Source organism: Denticeps clupeoides, chromosome 14 (assembly GCF_900700375.1).
Source record: "Denticeps clupeoides chromosome 14, fDenClu1.1, whole genome shotgun sequence".
Taxonomy (NCBI): Eukaryota; Metazoa; Chordata; class Actinopteri; order Clupeiformes; family Denticipitidae; genus Denticeps; species Denticeps clupeoides.
In genome coordinates, this window is record NC_041720.1 from 19,372,871 (window position 1) to 19,389,658 (window position 16,788).

Here is a 16,788-nt window from a genome sequence, read left to right on the forward strand (position 1 = left end):
CACAATATGTGACATGGTCTGTCAAATAATGTGACCGCTTGTCCCTGGTTCCTGTTTATGATTAGAATGGTAAATGTTCTAGTTACAGGTATTAGAATTTACATGAAATGGTTTGTTGCATTTCTCTATTTAATCTCATTAAAATAATGAGCGCTCCTGCATAATAACAAAACTCCATGTTCCACTTTAATTGTGTACTCTCAAAGTACACAATTAAACACTCAATAATCAATTAGTTCAGCTAACAATTATTATTAGCATTATTCTTTTCATAAGGGCTCAGCCTCAGATTACCTAAAACCTGTAAATGTTTTTTCCAGCCGCTTTTCTTCTTTGCCTGTGGTACCTGCGTTGTAAACCGTCTTTCCTGGCACAGCGGCAACTAGAGTCACGGAATTAGACACAAAACTTGTTCTCAACGTGCTGATTAAATACGAAACGCATCACCTGGTTCCGCGTTTGTAAATGCGTGACCACGTGACCGAAGTTTATTTTTTTCAATAAAAATCTAAATTTTGGTGGGAGGGATGTCAAAAGAGAGATAGTAATTTTTTGCCCGAGTAACTGCTGTAATTATTATTTACATGCATGAATATAAATGTTTTGAATATTAGTTTTTTGTTGTATTCAATTTTGAATGTATTTTTCCTTCCTTCAAATTCTGTAAAGAAATTGTGCTGTTAGGGAAAACAAATGCAAACAATCAGTCTGGTTTGACGTCTTTCTTTTGTTCTTGCTTAGCCTTACCTTTACAGAGTGCCTGGCATGTCCTTTACATATGTCTGGCTTTAATGACATCGCGCTTGTGGCCCCATGTGTAGTTTTCGAGAAACCAATGAGATAAAGCACAGATATCCCAAGTAGTTTGCACTCCCATGAAATGGCGTGACGACGCAAACTCCTGTTGGCTCAAATGAATAAACTGTGATGGTGGGAAAAATCCTATAATTCTACGTCCTGGAAGTGGATGAATTGTAATGCTCGCGGTTTCCTCTTGCTGCTCACAGCGTTCGGTTACCATAGAGACCTGCGCAGTCCCCTCCCCTTACAGTCACTCTAGAAGTCTGCTTTGAAACAGTGTTACCGGCGGTGCTTGTGGACTGCTACACTGTACTTTCACTAACAGGCTGGAATTATAAAAGACTAAAGCTGTTGTTGTAATTAACTGAGACCATCGTGGAAGGTGAGGAGAGTTTTCTTTTTTGCTGGTTGTTTACTAAACTAAATCTCATGCGATGAACAGGCAAAGCTCACCATTTATGTGCGCACGGACGCGATATGGCTGCTCTTATTTTTTGGAAATCCCAAAAATAGAAGGCAGCGTGTGGAGATACACATAAGAAATGGTAAAAAACACAAAACAAGGGCTCCTTTTCCATGTTAGGTCACATTTAAATGTTTCAGGTCATCAAAAAAAATACTAAATATTAGTGAAATACAAGACAAGTAAACACCAAATGTTTATTATTAAGGGTGTGACAAAGTGTCGAAGTTGTAGTATATGCAGTGGTTTAAGTAAATGACCCAAAAGTTATCTAAACAACTGCAAAAACAGAACCAACATATGATGTAGTACATATGTCAAAAACATCTTGATTTTTATTTCATTTGCATTACATTTTCTATGTTAAGCTGGCAATGTTGGATATTTAGTTGATTTGTTTTTTGATAGAATGACAAGTCCAATAGCCAAAACCTGTCTGGAGGTGCAGCAGATCTACAAATTGATTCAGTGTGTTCATAAAGGTGACAAGATTCAGATTGATAAACTTGTCATTGTTGGCTTGGACAACTTGATCAACCTCACTGAGCCCCATGAGGGCAAAGGTGTTCTGCATCTTGTTGCCTCAGTGAACAACACAGACATGGCGAGCTACCTGCTGTCCAAAGGGGCTCACCCAGATGTCCAGGACAAAAGGGGTTGTACCTCACTCATGCTTGCTGCTGAACTTGGGTATGACAACATGGTGACCTTGCTCACCAATAACCATGCAAACATGAACCTGCAGGACATGGATGGAAAAGGTTTGTTTTTATGTACTCTATATTGTTGACCCTGTGTATATCAAATGACAGAGAAGGGCTTTGTTTCAAGTACCTTCTCAAGTGGCTTGAAAAGTTCATGCTGTCTCGCTTGCTCTCTCAGTCTCTTGCTCTCTATAATTCTGTCTCTCTCTCGCTCTCTGTAAAAATATTATTAGCTAATTAACTATAATTTATTGTCAATTAGTCATTTGCTGTTTTGATCATGTATTAAAAGATACATTCAGTTTGTATGGATGCATTTCCTCAAAGACCTGGATTGTGCGTTGCAATACATTGAAAATATAAATATCATTAAAGAAATGTTTATTTAATGATTTGAATAGCAAATGCTGAGATAATTGAAACAGCAATCACCTTCCAACCCTAACATTGAAGCCAGTTGACTAAAGTTGACAGTCATTGGAAATAAAAGATCTACTAACTATCACAATGAAACACTAATTATCCCACTAAACCTAACTCACCTGTAGTTGACATTAAGAAAGCAGCACAAGAACTTCGAAAGTATCAGTGCCTCTACTGATTGTAAAGTGAATTGCATTCATTTACCAAGATACTGGGGCCATGAGAAATAATGGTGTTGCAGGTTGGTGCCTATTCACAGTCCATTCTACCATGCCATGAAATATTTTTACAGTTGGCTTCTTAATAGAAATCTATATCTAATTACAGATCAGGAATACATGCCATCAGGCGCTTGTGCAATGTGATCCCATCTCTGGCTGCATTCCCAGGTGTTCTCTTCTACTGCCTCTACCCTACCAAACGCCACATGCGCTGCCTGCAGGTGGCCCTTGACAACAACGCTGATGTCAACAATATGTCTCTCAGCAGTCAGCCTGTCTTCCTGCAGGCCTGCCAGGCAGAGGGCTGCCTGGTCATGTGCCTCAGCATGTTGGACCATGGTGCCAACCCCAATGCCACCAATCAGGTATAGCAGCTCCCAGGAGTATATGTTGCAGAAGACAGGGACTTTTATTTATGGCACAAGCATTTATTGAACCCTCATTTGGTTTGAACCCTCATATTTTGTGCAGCAAAATAGACTGCAGTCTCTCTCATGCACTGAAGTGGGACATAATTCGCCTTCACTTTTACACATGGTTTTGCGCTTACACGTTTTTATGAAAAAAACACCGCTTTTAACAGTGTTTTTAACACCAGTTGCCTGATGCCGCCTGGTCTGTGCACGCGCTCAACATGTCCCTACGTTACGTGGTCTTTTTACGTGCACTAAAACAGACCATGCGTGATGCCTGGTCAGAGCTCCCCTTTCACACTGTGTTTCACCAAGGGTGATGGTTAAAAGCAGAGGACACATTTTGTTATGTGCATCGTGTGCTGCAGTGTTTCACAATGGCAATCACTTCACTCCTTACCTCTGCATCCCTGCCACATCAACACCATCTGTTTTCTAAACTCTCACATTTTTGCATTGCAATAAAAAGTGTTTGAACAAAGGGAGTGAGAGAGTAATTGTGTGTACGAGTTTGTAAATTTGTTTTTTTCAAATGTGTGTGCATCTGCGAGTGTGTGCATCTGTGGTGTAGTGTAGAGAACAATTATATATATATATGTGTGTGTGTGTGTGTGTGTGTGTGTGTGTGTGTATATATATATATATATATTGTTTGCCATATGTGAAACAGGGTCTCTGTTAAAATCTAGAAAACAGGTCGTTCTGCTTTGATGGAAGCAGCCAGGGCTGGTGCTGTTGAACTTGTGCGAGCCATCCTCAGAAAAGGGGCCAATGTCAATGCACTGGATAAAAAGAAGTTTAATGCAGTCCATTTTGCTGCTGAAGGAGGTTACTTTGAAGTAAGTATACATTAAACTCCAGATTCTATAAGTTACTGAAATAATGTGTGTAATGAAAGTATAACTGCATTATACAGTTATAATTCAGAGCCTGATTAACTTTTTTACAACTTTCTGTAGGTAATTCAAATACTGTCCGCCTATTCGGCAGACATGGGTCTGGTGACAGCAGAAGGAAACACTGCACTACACTATGCTGCAAGAGGTGGACACACTGACTGCTGCAGATTTCTTGCTCAGAGAGGTAATAACCATCTACATTCATATTCATATAATATTTCAAACAAACAAAAATCCAATTCATTTACTCTACAGACTTTCTCATGTTTTTTAAAATACCATTATTATGGGCTGTATTGTGTATGTTGTTGTTTTTCTTCATTCGGGTCATTTACATGTGGGACTGTGCAAGGTTTTAGGGCAGAATGTTTCTGTATTGTAATTTAGGCTATTGATCAATTTGAAAAGACTTGACTGTACAAAAGTGCATGGTAAAATAAAAACATTATACAATATACAAAATGGTATATTATTTTCACTGATATGTTCTTCATTTAAGTAAATGTCTGAAGTGCAAAATCTAGTTTCTAATGAGTGTTTCATATGTCTGTGTGTGTCCATTTCACTTGTATCTGTGTGAGTGTTTAATATGTGTGTGTGTGTGTCCTTTTCACCTGTATCTGTGTGATGTTTCATATGTGTGTGTGCACAAGTTTTCAGTAGTATAAATGCATGCTTGTCAGTTTCATATGTGAATGTGTTTCACATGTGTTTGTATAACAAAAGTCTGAAGTACTTCCTAAAATAGTCCTCCTCTCGTGGCGTTTCACATGTGTTTGTGTCACAAAAGTCTGAAATACGTAAACTGTCCCTCCCATTGTGGTGGCATTTCAGCTTCCAACACTGTCGTATCATTCACTCATGTTAATGAGCATCTCACTAAGCAGTCACAAGAAGTCACAAGGGTAAAAAGAGGTGATTTAGAAAAAACAGATTCATCAAGCATAATTACCCCTACAAGAAATTGTAAATATATTTCTAGCATTGGAATCTTCAAAACAACCTGTCTTTGTCTCCATAACTGCCACAGAGTAGGTATGCCCGAACGTTTTACTGATAGTGTACGCAATAAAGCTAAGTACAGTAGCAAGTTACATTTACTTCATTTCTATCCACCACTGGGCACAGAAGTATTATTATTTTCATGCATTAAAAGAAATGCACCTTATTTCTTTGTCACGCTGTCTTATGAAATGATGCAAGCTGTCATGCCACGCGGGTGAAGGACGGATGAGGCCCAAATGGTCGATATTTTGAAAAACATGATAGACAAAATAAACAAAAAAGGAGATGCTGAATGGGGACAACACCATTCAGTTAAGGCACTTGTGGACCCAGACACTCAGGCAGCTTTCCTCACTGAGCCAAAAATTAAAGCAGGGCCCAGACACACATCTCACAGGGAGGCCTGCCTATCTAGCTGGGCCAGGAAACTTCACAGCACGCACCCTGTTACCCAGACAGCAGGTCGCACGTCTTGTTTGAGGTGTTCTGACACCAGGCTCCTCTCGGCGCCCCCTAACCCACACTGCGTCTCCCCAAAAAATACCTGGGTCAGGGGACACTTGTGAACAAAGGGAAACAAGTGTCAAGGGGACAAGGGGACACTTGTGGTGCAGCAGGGTCAGGCACGTGTTGCCCGAGGGAATCTCATTGGCTGGACATTAAGAGGGGGAGGGGGAAAGAGACAGACAAGATGGACTAAAGACAGATACACACACACCACAACAAACAATAAAGTGTATTGTCTGGCTCCAGTCCTAAACTCCCCACTGGAGTTCTAGTGGAAGATAATTCCACCACATAGGAGTAAAGACTGAGTAAAGTCCAGATAAATATTTCCTAGTACCTTGAGAGATGGTGGTACCAGTCGAGCAGTGCTGGAGGTTCAGAGAGATAAAGGTGTAGAGTGATGAGAGATCTGACATAGCAGCTGCCATACCAAGCACACAGTCCATATGTGAGCACACTGTCAATGGAACAACTAGTGATAGAAAGCAAGGAGCAGATTCTTGGGGAGATTCACAGAAAATAAAGACTCTGCTGCACCTTTTCATCAGCTTCAGGTCAGGTCATTCTCCAGCGCAATTCCTAGAATCCTGAACACTCTCCACACAGACCCTAAATGTCAGTTTTATCTTCTCTAATGTCAGTAACAAGTATTTGCCAGGGAGCCCATTTGGCGAGTCAACTGTGCTCCAATGCACATTGGCATTGGCATATGATCCTCCCCTGTTCTTAGACCTTGAGCCATAACAAATTGGGGTTTCATCTGGGTTCTGATCTGAGCAGCTGGGTGTGCTGTCTTCCCTCAATAAACTCCAATCGGGTAGAAGTGTCCAGCTGGATTCTTCTATGTGCAGATCCATCTGTCAAGCATTTGTTGTTATTTTGCCTTTGTTGTGTTTGAGGAAAGGCACACGTCAAGAATTTCTGTCAGAGAAATTTAACTGGAGCATCAGCTGCATCTTGAAAATTTGGAAAAGTGAGCAACATGAACATCAATGCGAGAGCACCAGCACAAAGAGCTTAAATTAAATTGGCTGGAGCTTCAGCTTACCTACGTGGAATTTGACAAGAGAGACAAAGAGCTTATTCGATTGGTGGTGTGTTTTAAATAAAGTTAGCACTTGGGAGCAGCTTCAGGAATGAGTACTTTTGGAAGAGTTTAACACTAGAAGTCCCAGAGATTAGTCATTTGGCTTTTCTCATCCCTACATTTTCAGACAGTCTCTCCCCACTGGGACGACTGGGGTCCGTGCCAAGATATGGGAGGACATTGCAAATGTACTTGGATTTTAGGTCGCAAGCCACCCAAAACTTGATCCCAAACTTATCAGGTTTAGTTGCAATATACTGCAGGAAACAGCAACAACAATAACAACAACAACATTTATTTCTTATATAGCCCAAAATCACATACAGTATGTCTCAATGGGCTTTGACAGGCCCTACAGTTGACACCCCCCACACTTGACCCTTCTGCACACAAGGAAAAACTCCACATAAAAAAAACTCTAGGAGAGAGAAAAAAAAGAGAGGAAGAAACCTTGGGAAAAAGTGATACAGAGAGGGACCCCCTTCCAGGGTAGAGTGAGCCTGCAAATGGTGTCAGTGCAGGGTTGGATATGATATAATAATAAGTCCTACGGTTGTAGGGTTGGAGAAGTCCAGGATGTATTCAGTGTCATGGTCTAGATTACGTGTCAATAATGATGTTACTGGTCCATTTGAAGATCCCTGAAGCTGTAGTTGTAATGGTGGTGGTGGCTATGGTGACCCTCTGGTTTGTTTCATGTTTTGTCCTTGTAAAGCAGTTGTCAGGAACCAGGATTTATTTGCTGGTCTGATCACTGGGGTCTGCCAGTAGTCTGGGCGCTTGATTCCGTGTCTCGGAGAAAAACAAACAGAAGCAGCGGCAGACGGTTGCACTGTACGACCGATACTGAAATATGTGGTTATAGTGGTATATTGGTGCTACAGTGGCCCGGTACCCTAACTAGGACAGCCTAACTAGGGTGGATTTAACTCTGTCTGTGTCTGACAGGGGGACTGTGTGATAAACTGGACTTCTTAATTGACACTGCGTCCCTGTAACTACTGATTGTAAGTTGCTCTGGATAAGGGCGTCTGATAAATTCTGTAAATGTAAATCAAGTGAAATGAGGGTCTAGGACTTTAGCAAAAAGCCAGAGAAAACAGATAGGTTTTGAGATTGGATTTAAACACTGAGACTGTGTCTGAATCCCGGACACTGACAGGCAAGCTGTTCCACAACTGCGGAGCTCTATAGGAGAAGGATCTGCTCCCAGCTGTGACCTTCTGCACCTTTGGTACCAGTAGTGACCCCGCACCCATTGATCGAAGGGGGCGTGGCGGTTCGTAAAGAACCAAAAGTTCACTCAGGTACTGTGGGGCGAGACCATTTAGAGCTTTATAGGTTAAAAGTAGGATTTTGTAGTCAATCCTAAATTTGATGGGTAACCAGTGCAGTGATTGTAAGACTGGGGTGATGTGGTCAAATTTCCTGGTTCTGGTTAGTACTCTGGCTGCAGCATTCTGTACTAGCTGTAGTTTACTCATGCACCTACTAGAGCATCCAGACAATAATGCATTGCAGTAATCTAACCTTGATGTAATAAATGCATGGACCAACTTTTCTGCATCATGCATTGAAATGATATTTCTTATTTTCGCAATATTTCTAAGGTGAAAGAATGCTATTCTAGTGACATTGTCTACGTGCGAATTGAATGAGAGACCTGCATCAATGATGACACCTAGATCCTTCACTTCAATACTCGGTGAGATAGAAAGGCTATCCAGGGTTATTGTGTAGTCAGCCAGTTTATGCCTGGCTGCTTGAGACCCAAGTACAAGCGCTTCTGTCTTGTCAGGGTTTAACAGGAGAAAGTTGGTAAGCATCCACTGTCTAATGTCCTTCAGACAATTCTCTATTTTGTTCAGCTGCTGCCTCTGATCTGGCATTGCTGACAGATACAGCTGTGTGTCGTCAGCATAGCAATGAAAGCTCTAAAGGTAACATGTATAGAGAAAAGAGTAATGGACCTAGGACAAAACCTTGTGGAACACCAAACTCTACTTTACTATGTGAAGACGAAACACCATTGATGTCCACAAACTGATATCGGTTGATCAAATATGATCTGAACCATTCAAGGGCTGTTCCCTTAATCCCGATAACATTCTCTAACCTGGCAAGGAGAATAGCGTGATCAATAGTGTCAAACGCTGCACTCAAGCAGGACAAGCAGCGAGATGAGTCCCTGATCAGAGGCCAACAGCAGGTCATTAACCACTTTAACCAGCGCTGTCTCAGTGCTAGGATGAGGTCTAAATCCTGATTGATATACTTCATGGATGTTGTTACAGTCTAGGTATGCGCTCAGCTGCTGGGCTACAACTAAGATTTTTGATATGAACGGAAGGTTGGATATCGGTCTATAATTTGAAAGCTGACTGCGATCAAGATCCGGCTTTTTAATCAGGGGTCTAATGACTGCTACCTTGAACGAACTTGGTACGTGGCCGGTGCTAAGCGACGAGTTAACAATTTTGAGGATAGAATTTATAACATTGGGTGCTATTTGCTTAAGGAGCCTTGTTGGAATCGGATCCAAAGCGCAAGTACATTGATTTGATGACGAGATTAATTTGATTAATTCATGCTCTTTAATAGGGTTGAATCGTTCTAATCGGTGGTCTATTAGAAGATTATTTTCCATGGAAATATCGGCGGAGCTATTTGTTGTGCTTTTAATCTTCTCTCTATTTGTGACAATTTTAGTATTAAAGAAATTCATAAAATCATCGCTATTATGATGATATTGAGTGGTCGCATCCATTTCTGTCTTATTCCTGGTTAGTTTGGCTATAGTTTTAAACAGGAGTCCGGGATTATTTTTGTTTTTGTCTATTAACGAGGACAGATACGTTGATCGAGCCGCGCTAAGAGCCTTCTTATAGTTAAGTAGGCTCTCCTTCCAAGCTATTCGGAATATGTTTAATTTACTTTTATGCCATTTGCGTTCTAATTTCCGGGTAGTCTTCTTATGCGAGCGCGTGTGATCATTATACCAAGGAATTAAGTTTTTATCTCTTACTATCTTCCTTTTGAGGGGAGCGACTATATCTAACGTACTACGCAGTGTTGATTCTAGACATTTGGTCGCTTGGTCAAGTTCAGCGGGGTCTGACGGTGAGTTTATCAGCGTTGATAAATCTGGTAAGGTATTAATAAACCTCTGTGCCGTACTTGATGTAATTGTCCGTTTGTCTCTATAACGAGGGGGATTGAGTTTGTTGTGTCTGAGACATATTTTAAAAGCGATGAGGAAATGATCTGAGACCATTTCAGATTGCGGAAGAGTAACTATATCTTCTATATTTAAACCGAAAGTCAACACAAGATCGAGCGTGTGACCACCTTCGTGAGTAGGTCCTGTTACATGTTGGTTAACTTCAACTGTGTCTAATAAAGACAGGAATGCGGTTCTTAGTGAGTCTTCTAATTTATCACAGTGGATGTTAAAGTCGCCGACAATTAGGGCTTTATCCACATATACAACTAAGTTGGAGACAAAATCTGTAAATTCACTAAGAAACTCAGAATAGGGTCCAGGGGGTCTATAAATAATAATCAATGGAATGAATTTAGGATTTTTATTTTGTGAGACTACATGAGTTATATTGGTATGTAGAATCTCAAAAGAGATATCACCCGCTTCCACATTTCCCGGGTCATGTGAATGGTGTCATGTGACAATAAATACCCATCTTGAATGTCCAAAAGGTTTCCACTCTGGTGCAGGCAACTTACAAGGTTTTTTTTCTCTAATCAACGGAAAAGCAACATTAATGAAAAAAGAAGCGAAACATTTTTAGATCTTCAAGGTCTCAATCCAGGAAAGCCTGTGGCTGTTTTTTATTGACATGACTGGTCATCTAAGCACTAATTGTACAAAACTGAAGAAGAAAAATTATTTGCCACCTAGAGCTTCACCTAAAGATGTCGGCTTTATTTGTTCTGTCAGCAAGCCACCTAAATTAGATGCTGAGGCTGTCAGTGCCGTATCCAGACCACTTGCCTGATCTGTTTCCACTCATACATGTGGATACTCAACATTTAGACTTGCTAAAACATTCCAAACTATTTTTTGTGAATCGGAAAAAACACTCTTTTGTAAGAACATATGTGACAACCAATTACAGTCAATAACTCATATCAAAAACAGAGAAAAGAAGCAAACTAGCATGAGCTAGTCGCACCAGCAAACTCTTGTGCATTCAAACAAATTCAAATTCTACCATCGTTTCAGTTCGCAATGCAAGTATACACAACTTTTTTTTGTCTTCCATGTCTCCTCAATGTATTTATTTAATACATTTTTTAATGTGAACATGAAATGCATTTATTTGCATGAAATGAACAATGAATGGTTCACAAAACCATAGAGTAAATGCCCAAGCACTTACTTGAACAGTTATTAAATGTGATTTGACATACTTCACTACATCAAACTTCAGCGGATTACCCAACGGGAATATAGAGACTGCTTTTACTGAGACGTGGCTTAGCGACAGAATTACAGACGCCGCCATTCAGCTGGACACAGCAGCACAGCACATGGGGCACACAGTGAAATTTGTCCTCTGCATTTAACCCATCACCCTGAGTGAGCAGTGGGCAGCCATGACAGGTGCCCGGGGAGCAGTGTGTGGGGATGGTGTGGGGATGGTGCACCTCAGTAGCACCTTGGTGGATCGGGATTCGAACCGGCAACCTTCTGATTACAGGGCCGCTTCCTTAACCGCTAGGTCACCACTGCCCCACTGCATTACAGAGCTATTAGCGATCTGCAGAATGTACACCCTGACGGACAGTTCATTGTCGCCGGAGAATTCAACCAGGCAAATCTCAACCCAGTTCTCCCTAAATTCCATCAACATGTGGACTTTGCAACAAGAGAGGATAACACACTGGATCTCATATTTACTTACATTGCCAGTGCATACCGGGAGGAGCCCCGCCCCATCTTGGCAGACCACATCACTGTTATGCTAATTCCAGCATACAGGCCATACATCACATGCACAAAACCAGTTCTGAAGCAGGTGAGAACGGCAGGAGCCATTTCTGCTCTTCAAGACTGCTTTGAGTGCACTGACTGGCAAATATTTTGGGAGGCTGCAACCAATGGTGACAACACCATCAACTTGGTGGAGTACACAACATCAGTCAACAGCTAAATCAGCAAATGCACTGATGACATTACAGTCTTCAAGTCCATCACAACAAGATGAAACCAGAAGCTGTGAATGACTGCAGAGGTACATGAGATGCTCAAAGCTCAAGACTCTGCCTTCAGGACGAGTGACAGGGTGGCCCTAAGATCAGCAAGGGCCAGACTGTCTCGAGCCATTAGAGAAGCAAAGCTTGCACACGGGCAGAAAATTCACAGCCATTTTAAGGACAGCGGTGACACACAGCACATGTGGCAGGGCATCCAGGCCGTCACAATCTACAGGACTAAAACATTTGCATGTGACATTGAGTGACTTCTACACACTATTTGACAAACAGAACGATGTGACTGCAAGGACATCCAATCCTCCTGACAGTGATCAGGTGCTGTGTCTAACCACGGCAAACATGAGAAAAAATATTCGCAGAGTTAACTCATGAAAGGCTGCTGAACCAGACAACCTCACTGGAAGGGTTCTCAGAGAATGTGCAGACCAGTTGGCAGATGTTCTCACAGAAATCTTCAACATCACACTGAGCACCGCCATTGTTCCAATGTGTCTCAAGGCCACCACCATCGTGCCCATGCCGAAGAAGTCTTCAGTGTCGTGTCTCAATGACTATTGACCTGTTGCACTTAAGTCCACAGCTAGACTCATTATAATTTTCTGCTGTAAGTGTTCTTATTAGTAATGAACAAGGTAAAATCTCCACGTCAAAAGAAAATTCTTCCCATGCCTGAAGTTACTGAAAACCCCACAACTCCACACTAGAGCCAGGTTGGAAACACAATTTTGCAGATAAAGTGAATAGGATTTGTGTGATACTTTTATGTCATACCCTTTCCTAATTACAATTAGTGTGGTTTTCATCAAAAAATTGATGTTGAAATATCTTCATCAATGAACCTTTTTGTTGTGACAAGACGTAAATGTGATTATAACTATAACAAAATATATTATGTAATATTGTTGATGAATAATAACAAGACTAAATATGGTGTCCAAAATAAAAACTAGACTAAAATGTCTCTTCATTTTAATTGATGAGACGAAACAAAACGTTAACTGTTTCCTGTATCTCCCATCCGGAGGCATAGTATGAAATAAGTGCTGCTCTGTGGGATCCTAAAGCCTGTCATTCACCATCAAAAAAAAGAAAGGGCCTAGACAACAGCCAATCGGAAAATGGCAGGATTGTATCTGGGTAAATTGCAGCACAACCACAATTGAAAAGTCATCCTGGAATTCTTCACGTTATTCTGCTACTTGTAATGTCTTCCAAAAATGTTGTTGACCCCAGCCATAGGCGCATCACTTAGAGTCATTTTCTGATTTAATGCTACAACAAATTCACAACTTCTTTGACACAAACATTGACAACTTGACTGCTATTAGAGAATGTTGCCCAGATAATTAACATCTGTTTTTCAATGCTGAGTGTCAGGTAGCCTAAACGTTTACAGCCTGTTCACTGACAACACCTGTTCAGAACAAGTTGTCTTCATCGTATTCTCACATTATAATCATCTTATAATTTTATTGAATTGTCTGTGCCATGTATGAAATCTTTTGAAGTCTGAGCAATTAACAACAACAACACTAATAATGATAAAATTATTAATGAAACACCCCCATTCCTGAGACCCAGTGTGGTGGTCGAGGTGGGGTTTAGTGGAATATCAGTCAGTACAATGCTGTTTACACAGGCCCCCCCATAGTGCAATTGTAAAAGAAAGAAAAATATATATGAATATACACACTATACTAACTAAAATACTGCACAGAAATATAAAAGAAAAGGCAACTTTTTTTTGTCCTTGTACACTGAACAAGGACAAACAGGACATCAAGTAAGATGCTTGTAAGAGGATATGCTGGGTATTTCAAACAGGACACACAAGACAAGACAAAAATGTGCAAAATGTTAGAAGGTGCTTAAAGTGTATTGTTGTTAAGTTGTTCTTTGGTGATGGCAGTGCATTGAGGGCTCTGACTGCTTGGGGAAGAAGCTCTTGCAGTGTCTGGCAGTTACAGTTCTGATGCTGCGGAACCCTCTACAAGACAGTAGGAGGGAGAACAGGGCATGTAATGAGTGGTGTGAGTCTTTCATAATGATGCAGAGAAAATCAACAGCTACACGGCGCACGTGGCAAGGGATCGTGATTTTGGTTCAATTTTGATACATCGTTAAGCCCTAGTTGTGTGTGTAGAAGGTGACACACCTTCTCATTCAGTGTGTTTCCTTTATTTTCATGACAATTTACATTGGTAGATTATCACTCAAGGCATCAAAACTATGAATGAACACATGTAGTTATCTACTTAACAAAAATAGGTGAAATAACTGATTACTGCTTTGCACACTCTTGGCATTCTCTTGATGAGCTTCAAGAGGTAGTCACCTGAAATGCTTTTCCAACAGTTTAAAGAAGTTCCCAGAGGTGTTTAGCACTTGTTGGCCCCTTTGCCTTCACTCTGCGGTCCAGCTCACCACAAACCATCTCGATGGGGTTCAGGTCCGGTGACTGTGGAGGCCAGGTCTCCACTTTTTGTTAAGCACATAACTACACATGTGTTCATTCATAGTTTGGATGCCTTCAATGAGAATCTAGAGTAAATGGTCATAAAAATAAATTGATTGAAAGATACATGTTTCCTTTTTTTCTGATGTCAAGCACCTCTGTGTTGGAAATGTAGCACACTTGGCTAAATCAATAACCAATGTGGGAGAGGGTTGGGTTTGTTCACTCCTTTATTGCACAACTGCAATCACACACGAAACTCAAAATGAACAGCACAAACTCAGCATGCACGCTACTCCGGCTGCCTCTGAGTTCAGAGGCTGTGTAGCATACTCTTACACATCATAATATATGTGTGTTTTAAATGTTATTGAATGGTTGACCAAAAAGATGTGTCTTTAGCCTGGACTTTCAAATATTGAAACTATATCTGAATTCCGTAATTTAGCTGAAAGGCTGTTCCAAAGCAGTAGAGGTCTGTAGCAGAAGGCTCGTCGAGAGTAATTTTTATTTAAGTGAGTAATCTGTTAACATGTTACTCAGGTAATCAGGGACCAGTCTATGTAGTGAGCTTTGTATGTTAATAAAATAACTTTATAGTCTATGTGAATTTTTACTGGAGTTTACTGAGAGATTTCCAATAAGTAGAGCATTACAGTAGTCGATTCTTGACATTCCAAATGCATGTGCCAGTTTTTCTGTATCATGCATGGTGAGTGTCTGTTTAGCTTTAAAATGTTGCATTGGTAAAAGAATGCAGTCCTGCAAATATTGCTTATGTGATTTTCGAAAGACAGATCACCATCATCTGTGATTCCCAGGTCTTTGGTTGTTGTACATATGGTGGAAGGAGTTCCATCAATATTGACTGAGAGGTCGGATAGATTCCTTTTGCCAGCTTTAGTCAAAGTAACAACGTTTCAGTCTTTTTAGAGTTTAGCATGAGGAAGTTGTGGTTCATCCAGTCTTCAATGTCCTGTGAATAGTTCTCAAGTTTTGATACAGTAATGACTTCTATACATCTGGTGATTGTTGATACTATGTTTCCGAATTATGTTTCCAAGTGGAAGCATATACAGAATAATATTTGTCCGAGTATGGATGCTTGGGGTACTCCATATTTGGCCAATGCTTTTTCCGAACATTAACCATTGATATTGACAAAGGTGTTTTGACCAGTTAAATATGAAGGAAACCATTTACCACAACCTTTGATTACCACAAGTTTTTCCAATCTGTTTAGCAGAATGTGGTGGTCAACAGTATCAAATGCAGCACTAAGATTGAGTAAAATGCATCGAAATGCATTCTTTGTACTTAACATTGCACATAAGCAGATAATTTGTAACTGAGAAGGCCTCTTTCCGTAGTGTGATTTAAATAATAAAGACGAAGACAGTGATAATACAAGTAGGATCTTGACGGTACTTACTGTAATGTAAGTTAATTTGATATCGAGTGTGTGGTTGTGGTAGTGAATTGGTCCAACAATATTTTGTCTGTATGTAGCCCCTACACAATAATGTGGTGTAACATAATTAAAATATTGAAAGTGCACAGAAGGAGGTCCAATTCCTAAAAGAGAGAGACTATTTCAGCTTTACTTGATTGTCACAACTGGTGTTAAATTAACCAATAGAAATGAAAGAGACTGGAAGTTCCACCTAATGCTTTTCTGTACAGTAGCCATTGTTCTGTCCTTTCTGTGGCACTGCGTACCTGCTTGCAGTTCTCAAAAAAGATCTGCATCCCTTGCTGATGAGCTAAACGTACGTGCACCAGATCTCACTTTCATTTTGGTCAGTTTTTGTTGTGGATTGATACAAGTGATGGCAAGCCTCCTAGAGATTTCATCGAACAGCGATCTGAACTGTGATGGGACACCAGGAAAGTGAGCTTCACTCCACCAGGCTGGTAGGTGCATTGGATTTCTCCTTTCAGTTTCCTTTCTCATTACTTGGATATTAAATTCCTCTGAACTTTAACGTGAACTTTATTGCTTAATGTTATGTACTGTGTGTTTGAACTGTGTACTGTGAGATTCTTTATTCTTTATCGGTTAGCTGAATTCCCAGAGTGCACTCAGAGTGCAATCTGTTTTTATTTAGTTTTTTATTTACTCTGTTCATCTTCTCTGATTTATTCATTTACTTATTTCGTCTTCAAATTACAACATTAGAATTAAAGTGAAGTTATTTTCACATGTGATACACAGCAGCACAGCACACGATGCACACAGTGAATTTTTTCCTCTGCATTTAACCCATCACCCTGAGTGAGCAGTGGGCAGCCATGACAGGCATCCGGGGAGCAGTGTGTGGGGACGATGCTTTGCTCAGTGGCACACGGGCGGATCAGGATTCCACCACTGCCCCCACTTACTGCATGCTGGGTGGAATAGATCCCAATACAATCTTTAAACACACTGTTACCCCGCCTGCTTATTGAGCCTAGAACTGACCCAAGTGCTACATGTAGATAAAGCAATTTCTGATATAAAATCCACAAATTCTGTGTCTTGCCCAGTTGGTCTTTAAATGATGGCCAAAGTAATAGGAGGCTTTAAGCTGTTAGC

General features: G+C 40.6%; 1 protein-coding gene across 4 annotated transcripts in view; it reads left to right on the top strand.

Annotated features, from left to right (window-relative positions):
* The first annotated feature begins 1,049 nt into the window (after positions 1–1,049).
* ankef1a (ankyrin repeat and EF-hand domain containing 1a) overlaps positions 1,050–16,788 on the top strand; it is a 28,699-nt gene continuing 12,960 nt past the window's right edge. For 3 of the 4 annotated variants that reach the window (XM_029002836.1, XM_029002838.1, XM_029002839.1), the window contains exons 1-4: positions 1,548–2,025; positions 2,781–2,977; positions 3,715–3,864; positions 3,985–4,108. In XM_029002836.1, the coding sequence (XP_028858669.1) occupies positions 1,674–2,025; positions 2,781–2,977; positions 3,715–3,864; positions 3,985–4,108 (823 nt within the window). In that variant the 5' untranslated portion in view covers positions 1,548–1,673. Of the gene's footprint in view, positions 1,184–1,547; positions 2,026–2,780; positions 2,978–3,714; positions 3,865–3,984; positions 4,109–16,788 lie in introns of those variants that run through there. The other variant, XM_029002837.1, reaches the window with a different exon arrangement.